Below are 10218 nucleotides of genomic sequence, written 5' to 3'. Positions count from 1 at the left end.
CTACACAGATGAACAGAAAGAGTAGAATTTGCCTGGGCTTTATTTAATGTGACATTCTGTGAGGTGGGGAAGGTGATGGTTAGTACAGATCAATCCTAAAAAAGCACATATTCTAACAACGAACACCAAACCCACTGACTGAACGGCTAAGTGAAAACAAACAACCGATCCCACCCCAACCGCCGCCTCCCCGGCTCCAGCCGCAGCCTGCATCTACCACCTCATCCTGCGTCAGAGGGCGCATGCAGCCAGCCTGCTGCACCAAGCAGCGCCCACCTCGCCCTGGCCAGTGTGAACTGAGAATGCTACCTGGACAAAAAGTTGAATACGAAGACACTCTCATAACAAGTGCAGCTCCGTCTGGAAAGCCTGCTGAGCCGAAGCTTTTCTGCAACTACAGATTAGACTTTCTATGAGGGAGAAGAGCCATATTCCATGGTGATTGTACCCTGGCCTGACTTTCAACAGGAGTCCCAGAATTCCAGCACCTCTCCCTAGAAACGTACCAGGTCTCTGTCCAGGAACAAAGACTCCCTAGGTCAGAGGAGGAAAAAAGGCTTAATGCACAATTGCCTGTGGGTAGAGAACACTAAGTTTGTTTTGATTTATTTTTAAAGGCTCCTTTCCTTCAGTGGAGGGTTCTAGGGTGTTAAAACAACTCTTCTACAAGCACATTGCAGAAACTGACCGAGTGCCTCCTTCTTCTGATTCACAGGGGGTAGTCCTCAGCAAGTGTCTCCATGAGCAGAACTTAAAAGTAACTTGGTTGGAAAAAATGTGCGTCTATTGAGGCAAAAGTACTCTTTGGGTACATAGATGTGGCAGAGTTGAGTTAGGTCTGACAGATACCAATTAGTGCTAATCTGTCACAGAGTGAAACAGACCTTGAGAAACAGCCCTTAGAAGTGCTTCCTGCAGTTTCTGCCAGGGAGACATCAAGGTGAGAGTTGGAGGGCTGAGCTCCTATAGGTGGCCTTCAGGGCATGGCCCGACAAGGTGCAAGAAGGCTGCCAACTGCCCACTCCAGATATGCCTCGCATGTGCACGCCTGCCACAGCTTCCAGGCCAGTGCTACCGACCCATCAGGTCTCTGTGCACACTTCTTCCAGCAGTGGCTCTCACACACTGGTCGGAGAACCAGCCACATGAGAATCACCATGAAAGCTGCCTATGAAATAGATTCTCAAATACTCCCTTTGGGATGGCAAACTTAGAAGGTCTGGGGGTGGGGCCCAGAAAGTCTGTATGGAAAAAAGATTTCCCCGAGTATAAACTGTATCATCCTTGCTATGGAACTATCAACGCTTAGAATATGTGGACTCTGAGATTCGGCAGTCCCACCGCTGGGACTTCCATGGGTGTGAAAATTCATCCAGGTACATGGACGACGATGCTTCCCACATTTGTCTGTCACAGCCAAGAACTGGGAACAACCAATACATCCATCAACGACAGGCTGAGCACGTAATTTTGGCATATCCAATGGAATACTCTATGTAATGCTAGGCTACCATAAAAAAAGTAATTATCGCTATGAAACAATTTCTGAGATTCGCTAAATTTTTAAAAACCTAATAAAACCAGGAGCCAGGAAAGTACTACCATTAAAACACAATTCCAAAAGTCACTCTCTACACACATGCACACACAAACACACTCTTATACCAACAGATGATAGACAGATACACGCGGGAGGCAAACCCCCTACTGCCAATACCCCTGAGGAGGACTGCAGGAGGGGAGGTTCTCCTCTCCGTTAGTATTACACGCCATCTCTAGCCAAGGACAGTGACCGCTTTGCTTCTTAAGTATCAGTAGGGGAGTGTTTGGGTCATGGAATTATGGGCCATTTCTAGTTCTTCTTCCACTTATCTGTTTTAATACCTAAGAAACAAATTCAAAGTTCACTAGATGATTCTGACGTTTACTCAGATTTGGGGACCACGAAAGCCTGGGTACCTCCAGGTCATGCACATATGACACCTCACAAACCCTTAAAAGGGAGACTGAAAGTGCTAGAAAGGGCCCAGGAAGGGACCCCAGGGTGTCCTGGGCTGGGCTACAGGGTTGAGGAGGAAGACTTCAGGACTCAAAGCTCCCAAAGCTGAAGGCCATATGTGAAACTTTCTCCAAACAGCAGATAAAGTGAGGGGCAGAGGTTTAATCTCCCAGCCAGCCAGACAAAGTATCCCTTAGGACAAGGAATAGGAGTTACAAGAAGGAAGATAAGAGACAAACGTCAGCAGAAGAAAAGAAAATGCCAACTGGGTTATATTGCTTACAGACAAAAAACAGAATGGAAACAGATTAGTGTTCGCATCCTCAGCCCTTTGGGGTCAGAAATCCAGGGCCTTTCTTGCAGAATGATCATCTGGATGCCTTCAGGCTGCTCTCCAGAAAAAGACGTTTGGTTGGTATGAAGACCCTATAAATGAGCAGCTTTCCAGATTGGAGTTTATCATAGAAGAGGTCGCCAGATCTCAGAGGGTCAGGTGCTTCTCAGAAGCACACCTTATACATGCTGAGACTGGCAGAAAGCAGAGGACATGGGAAGGACATCAGTGATAGGTAGGGTGTGCTTAAAAGGGTTTTTTTGTTTGCTTTTTATTTCTTTTAAAAAAATTTAAAAATTTAACTTTTATTTATTTACTTATTTTAATTTGACCAGAGAGGGACACAGTGAAAGAAAGAGAGAAAGAGAGAAAGTGAGAGAGCAAGCCACCAGGTCTGGGACTCAAACCGTGGCCAGGCATGTGGGAGTCCAGCGCCCTTAATTACCATGCCACCTGCCAGCCCCATTTTTTATTTCTTATAGGGAAGGAAAGAGTCCCTACTTGAAAACAATTGTAAAATTCCTTCTGACTCAAAATAACCTTTTTAGACTAGTTCTAGAAGGATGACTGAAAGCAGTTTTCCAAGTTTAAAAAGATGACAAACACCTAATGAAGGAAATGCTTATTTATCTAAATATTTAATTTTTTTTTAACGAGCTTATGCTCTTAGAACATAGAAGTACAGGCGTAATCACAACTGGTGAGATTTTTAAAAGTCTTATCGATTCACAACCTAGGACATACTGGGCTATTTGAAACATAAGATTTCAGTTAAAAGATGCTCCAAAGGACAAATATTCAATCACTTATTCAAAGTGCTGATACTGAGCCATGAGCGAGTTTTTCGGAAGAGGGAAAGATCAAGAAAGAAGATGACTTTAGCTATTAAACCAGAGGCACAATACACACGGGATACAAGGGAGAGTGGAGGCTGCTGAGGCCAGCTGAGGGTAAGAGGGCTTCGGAGTCTCTCCAATAAACATGTAAAAGCTTTCACCTTAAAGAGGGTGAGTCGCCCAAATGTCCAAACATCATTCTGAGGGAGATCTCTAAAGAACAGGGAAATTAAGAATCACAGGGGTAGATACTCTCGCCTCCACTCTAAGAACTCATCCAATACGTGATCACAAAATACAGACATGGACGTGCCCGAGTCCAAGAGCTGCCATCTTGCGTTAGGATGATGGGGCTCAGAGGGCACAGCAGCCACTTTGCTCCCAAGGACAGGACTGTACTTACTCAGCAGACCAATGGTAAAGATGACACCAGAATCTATTCCTAAGAGGTGGACATCTCTTCTGTCATTGTCTCACTGAGTAACAAGGACATACTTCCCAAGAGCACACATGTCCCATGTTCTTCAAATAGTTAAGAATTCTGCTGCACTGTTTGCCACCTCTTTAAACAAAATGTGATGGTGTGTGGTTTAATTCACTCACTGTTGCAGCCGCTGCTGCCTCTAGTCCCTGCTGGCTCGGGGTTGGGCTGACTGGGGCTTCCACAGGTTGCCCTTCCTGATAGTGAATGGAAGAAAAGAGGACGGGAAAGAAAACAAAAGAGGGAGGGAGTGGAGAGGAGACGAATGGAGGGTATATGGAAGGATGAAGATGGTCAGAAAAGGAAGAAGGAGGGTCTTGTAACTCAGCTGCTCTCTGACAGGAGTCATAATCTATCAGCCGTACAAGAGTCATGCAGCAAGACCTTTGGGGTTTTCCCAGGCAGGGGAATAAAGTATGCATTACTGGGTAGCCAAAAGTTATGCTCAACACAGCGTGTTTGACAAGCTTCACTTTGTGTGTGTGGAATGCATATGCACGCATACAGTAAGTAAACACAGATATGCATGCTGATTTTTTAAAAGAACAGATATCAATGTACTTTAAACCAAACCCTTTTCCTGGATGTTTTGGTTGGTGAAAGTATCATGGTCTCATATTAAAAGAAAACGTGTCAGCATCAGTCCTGTGGTTGCCCAGGCCAACCACAGGAGTGGTTTCGCCCGTCTGCAGCTCTTACAGCCTTGCTGTGGCTAACACCGAATCTAGACAGGCCTGGGCCCGGATATTGCTGAGCACAGCTGAGCACGGTGTGAGCACAGCGCATCCAGGAATGGTAAAAACTCATGGCTCTCTCTCAACCCCGGCCATTCAAAGTTGAATTCAGATGTCTTAGATGCAAATTCCTATTTCTCTGACTTTGGCACGCCCAGTGCTCATGCTGGGATATAACACAAAGCCATTTCAACAGCATATGGATTTGAGCACAGTTAATTATATTCACCATGGAACTGCCTTAATTGCATATTTTTAAAAGTCTGTCTAGTAATTTTCAGCAATAGAAATACACCCACCAAATGTTTCCTCCTCAAATATTGATGGCGAAGGACCAGTGGCTTGAACAGCAGCATCCAAGGTACACACAGTAGGGCCACTACTACCAGGAAACACTGAATTCCTTTCTGCAAAGTAAGAAAAAAGACACCACATCATATAAAAGTCCATTAAGAAGATATGCAGTTTTTGGGTGCAGGTGGGAGGGCAGGAAGGGAGGGCACTGTGCTTTAGCTGAGGCCACATGAGAGGCCCAGGTTCAGTTCTGGGACCAACCTAAAAACAGAACAGACAAACAAAAAAACAGGCCAAGTAACAGTGGTGCACGTCTGTGGTCCTGGCTAACTGGAAAGCTGGGGCAGGAAGATCAGTGTGATGTGGTGAGACTCTGTAAAAAATACATCTTTTAGGGCCAGCATGTGGCATGGTGGTTAAGGTGCTGAATCCCACATGGCTGACTCTGTGGTTCAAGTCCTGAAAAACTTGCTGGGCAGATGTGTGTACATGGCCAAAATCCCAAGAGGAGACTGGAGAAGAAGGGATTGCAGTGTGGCCCTCTGGAAGGTGATTTCTCACATTCCCTCGCTCTGTCTCTCCAGCAAACACTTGCACCCTATGGCAAAAAATTAAACAACAACAACAACAACAACCAAAACGCCTCTCTCTCGTGCATGTTCTAATTTAAAAAAAAAAAAAAGCAGTTTCCAATTCCAGCATAAATTTCCTCCAAAATGGTATTACTGAACTATAAAACAACATTATCTAGTTTCTTAAAATAATTAATAGATGTGACAAAGTCCAAGAATTGTTACATAAGATGGTAGTTAAAAATTCTGTTGTTTCTGAATACAGAAATTACAGTGGACTCTGTCAAATTAAGGATGATCTGACTTTAGTCTTGGATGTATGGGCTGAAAACTAAAGGCTACAGAAAGGTTTATTTTTTTGGAGCTTGGTATAGGGTATGTGTACTCATTGAGACAACAGAGAGAGAAGTGAGAAAGTACCCCCACTCCCCTGAGGATGACACTGACATAATCCTTTTTCTTCCACTCTCTTATATTTTGGGAATGCAAGCATTCACCCCTCATGTTTTTTTGTTTTGTTTTTTTTTTTTTTTTGAGAGATTTTTGATATAGGGTGTGTGTCCTCTCTGGAGAGACAGAGACAGAAAGTGAGAAATCGTCCCACAGGGATAGCCATGCCACAATCCATACTCCATCATTCTCCTCTCAGGATTTTGGGTATGCATGCACATGTGCCTGGCATGAGTTGGTTTTTTTTGTTTGTTTGTTTTTGTTTTTAAGAGAGATTTTTGCTATAGGGTGCATGTGCTCGCTGGAGAGACGGAGAGAGAAAGAGAGAAAGGAAGTGAGAAATAACTCCCTGGGGGATGCCCACACCACAATCCTGTCTCTTCCATTTTCTTCTCAGGGTTTTGGGCATGCACAGACACGTGCCCAGTGTTGAGTTTTGAGTCGCCAGGTCCAGGACTTGAACCATAGTCAACTACGTGGGAGTCCAGCAACATAAACATTATGCTATCTACTGATCCCTGCCCTGATGTTTTTTAAGCTGCTGGTTTTGGGACTCGAACTGCATAGTCAGCCATGTAGGATCCAGGTGTCTTTTTTTAGAGGTTTTTGCTATAAGACATGTGTGCTTGCTAGAAAGACAGACAGAAAGCGATAAATCACCCCCCGGGGGGGTGGCCATGCTGCAATCCCTTCTCCTCCATTCTCCTTTCGGGATCCTGGGCACATCCACACTCGTGCTTGGTATAAGTTTAAGCCACTGGGCCCGGGACTTGAACCGTGGTTGACTACATGGGAGTCCAGTGACATAGCCATTACACCAACTGCTGGTCCCAGGATCCAGGTGTCTTAACCTCCTGCTACCAGCTGGCCCAAAGGAAAGGTTTTCTTAAGCTATTTTAGGGTCAGGGAAACATTTGGCTTCTTGATCTAGGATAACCATCTAAGGCAGTGCACTTTGGGTTGACGCACCTGTCCGGAATACAGCATCGCATTACCAGATTCTGGGTAGGAAAAGAGGAACATGTTTATAAAATGAATCAGAAGGCTTGGTGCATTCTCAGATGTATGAGCATCATAGGCAGTCCACTTGTAAAAAATAAGGATGACCAAGTAGCCAAACAGAGAAGTCATGAAGATTATCTCAGGAATAAATCCAAAGTAGATATTCAGGGGCTTCTTGAAATAGCTAAAAGGAGAGAAAGAAAAAATGTTAAGGGTGAAAAGACCCAGGACCACTCCTACACTAAATACTCACCAGATTTTTTTTTTAACTAGATTTTTCTAATTCACTCCTCAATTCTGTTGGAAGCAGTAGCTAGGTGGGGCCAGCAGGTGGTGTGGTTGGTAAGACACTGGAATCCCACATGGCAGACTGCAGTTCGAGTCCTATACTCCATGGCTTGAAAATCATGCAGTGGGCATGTGCATGCATGCCCAAAATCCTCAGAGGAGAATGGAGGATAAGGGATTGCAACATGACCATCCTCCTTGGGATGTGACTTCTCACTTTCCCTCTCACTGTCTCCCTCTGGTAAGCATACCTGCCCTATGGCAAAAAACTTTTTTTTAAAAAAAAAAAAAGGCCAGCAGCAGCTAGAGGCTCTGGAGGCAACAGAAATGATACAGGATTAACTATCACTTTCAACCTTTGGACTTGAATAGCTCCAGTGTCACCCCCACCATTTTCTTCATGGGAAAAAGACTGGAAAATCTATTGGGTTGTCAGAAAAGTCATGATGCATTTTTACATAGAAAAACATATAAAAATATGTCAGGACTTTTCTAACAACCCAATAGTAACTTTGAGATTGCAGTTCATAATTTAAAAATCTTTTTTTTTTTTTGGCTAGAGGGCACATATGCTTGCCAGAGGGAGACAGAGAGGGAAAGTGAGAAAGCACCCTCCACGGGGACTGTCATGATGCAATCCCTTCTCCATTCCTCCCTCCTGTTGGGATTTTGGGCATGCACACACATAGGCCTTGCATGTTTTTTTTTTTCACGTCAATTTTTTTGGCTGCCTTAACTACCATGCCACTGGCTGGCCTAGGGTTCTGAGTTATTAATCCTTCCACAAAGATGTTATCATTTCTCTAGGCAAAAGCATTATCTAAACTATGCACGTTCTGATGACAGAAATACAGCAACTCACATATGGTTGAAAAGGCTCAGGCTGACTCCAAACAACATATGGATGATACCGAGGATGACAGACATCTTCATCTTAAAGGAGTTGAGGAAGGTCAGCTTATTGGTGGCAATGTTCCAAATCTGTCACAACCAAGAAAATGATAAGGTAATATAAAAAATTCTCAAATAAAAAAAAATACTATTCATTCTTTTAAAAAACAGTTGTGGTGCCAGCAGGGGCACAGTGGTTAGGGCGCTGGACTCCCATATAGCAGTTTGAGTTCCAGACTCAGTGGTTTAAGGATCAAGTTGAGTGCGTGTGCATGTGTGCCTAAAATTCCAAGAGGAGATTGGAGAAGCAGGGACTACAGCATGGCCATCCCCCCTGGGAGGTGATTTCTCACTTTCTCTTACTTTGTCTCTCTCTGTTACTCTTTGGCGTGTGCATGCACCCCATGGCAACAACCTAATAAATAAATAAACAAATAAGTAAAAAATAGTTATTTATTTATTATGGAAAATTAGTTTTTTTAAAGAATGGTTTCATTTAACTTTATTTATTATTATTATTATTTTCCAATTTGATCAGAGAGAGAGGGAAAGTGAGAAAGCAAACCACCAGATCTGGGACTTGAACCATGGTCATCCATATGGGAGTACAGTGCCTTTAGCTACCACACCACCTGCTGGCCCCTTACTATGGAAAATTCTAAACATATACTTAAGTTAGAGAGAAATTACAAACTCCTATGTATTCAACTTTAACAATTACCATCAATTCATGTTTCATCATTCTGCCAACCACTCTCTAACCTCATATTATTTATTTATTTATTTATTTTAGAGAGATTTTTGCTATAGGGCGCATGAGCTCACCAGAGAGGTAGAAAGAGATGGAGAGACGGAAAGTGAGAAATCACACCTGCCCCCTGAGAGGGATGGCAATGCTGTAGTCCCTTCTCCTCCATTCTCCTCTCAGAATCTTTGGCATGCATGTACACGTGCCCAGTGTGAATTTTAAGCTGCCAGGTCTGGGACTTAAACTGTGGTTGACTATGTGGGTGTCCAGTGATGTAACCATTACATCATCTACTGGTCCCACTCCATATTATTTTGAAGCAAGGTCCAAGTAACATTTGTTTTACCTATAAATAGTATGGATCTCTAAAATGTAAGAACTCAATTTTGAAACATGACCATAAAACTGTTACCACACCTAAAAAACATTAATAGTGATTCTTTAATATCACATAATTTATAGAGAGTATTCTAGTTTCTCTGATTCAGTCCAAACTTTTTTTTTTTTTTTTTTTTTTAGTTTTTATTTATTTATTACTTCCATGTGTAAGAGACAGAAACAGAGAGTGGGAGAGAGAGACTCAACACAGTTGTGATGCCTGCAGCCAGCCTAGCCAGGCTCACCCTTTTTAGCCAGTCTCTGGGCCCTCCTGTATGGGACTGTCTCACAGAGAACTGCATTTTACTACTGTTCTACCATCTGGCCACCAAATTTTTAAAAATATATATTATTATTATTATTTTTATTTATTCATTCATTTATTTTAATTTGACCAGAGAGAGACACACAGAGAGAGAGAGAGAAAAAGAGAGAGAGAGGGAGAGAGAGGGGAAGAGAGAAAGCAAGCCACCATGTTTGGTACTCAAACTGTGGTTGGCCATGTGGGAACGTCCAGTGCCTTAACCACGCCACCTGCTTGTCCCCGATTATTATTATTTTAAAATTTGCTTTAGGGTACATGTGCTCACCAGAGAGAGAGAGAGAGAGAGAGAAAGCAAGTCACCAGGAATGGGACTTGAACCATGGTCAGACATGTGTGAGTCCAGCACCTCAACTACCATACTACCTGCTGGCCCCCCTGAATGCTTTTTAATAATTAATTTATTCAAAGCAGGGTCTAGATGAGGTCCATAAACTACATTTTTTTTTTAGAGGTTTTTGCTATAGGGTACGTGCGCTCGCCAGACAGAGATAGACAGAGACAGAAAGCAAGAAATCACCCCCCAGGGGGGATGGCCATGCCACAGTCCCTTCTCCTCCATTCTCCTCTTGGGATCTTGGGCATGCATGCACACGTGCCCAGCGTGAGTTTTAAGCCACCGGGTCCGGGACACGAACCGCAGTCGACTACATGGGAGTCCAGTGACATAGCCATTACGCTAACTGCTGATCCCCATAAACTACAATTGTTGAGACAGCTCTCAAGTCTCATCTACAGGAGCTCCTTCCATCTCTCTTATTTATTTTTTTTAATTTTTAGAAATTTTTTTGCTATAGGGCATGTGTGCTCACTGGAGAAACAAAGATTGGCAGAGAGAAATCACTCCTCAGGAGGGATCACCATGCTATCATCCCTTTTCCTCTTGGGC

The 10218-nt window shown here is 43.4% G+C and overlaps 1 protein-coding gene across 1 annotated transcript in view; it reads right to left on the bottom strand.

Annotated features, from left to right (window-relative positions):
• ATP6V0A1 (ATPase H+ transporting V0 subunit a1) overlaps window positions 1-10218 on the bottom strand; it is a gene marked incomplete in the record, with an annotated part of 69884 nt that overhangs the window by 16881 nt on the left and 42785 nt on the right. Inside the window, 3 exon segments of the mRNA XM_014590691.2 lie at window positions 4684-4791; window positions 6670-6886; window positions 7853-7971. Of these exon segments, the coding sequence (XP_014446177.1) occupies window positions 4684-4791; window positions 6670-6886; window positions 7853-7971 (444 nt within the window).

This window comes from Tupaia chinensis, unplaced genomic scaffold (genome assembly GCF_000334495.1).
Source record: "Tupaia chinensis unplaced genomic scaffold, TupChi_1.0 Scaffold000477_1, whole genome shotgun sequence".
Classification (NCBI taxonomy): domain Eukaryota; kingdom Metazoa; phylum Chordata; class Mammalia; order Scandentia; family Tupaiidae; genus Tupaia; species Tupaia belangeri.
This window is presented reverse-complemented; position numbering and strand designations above follow the sequence as displayed.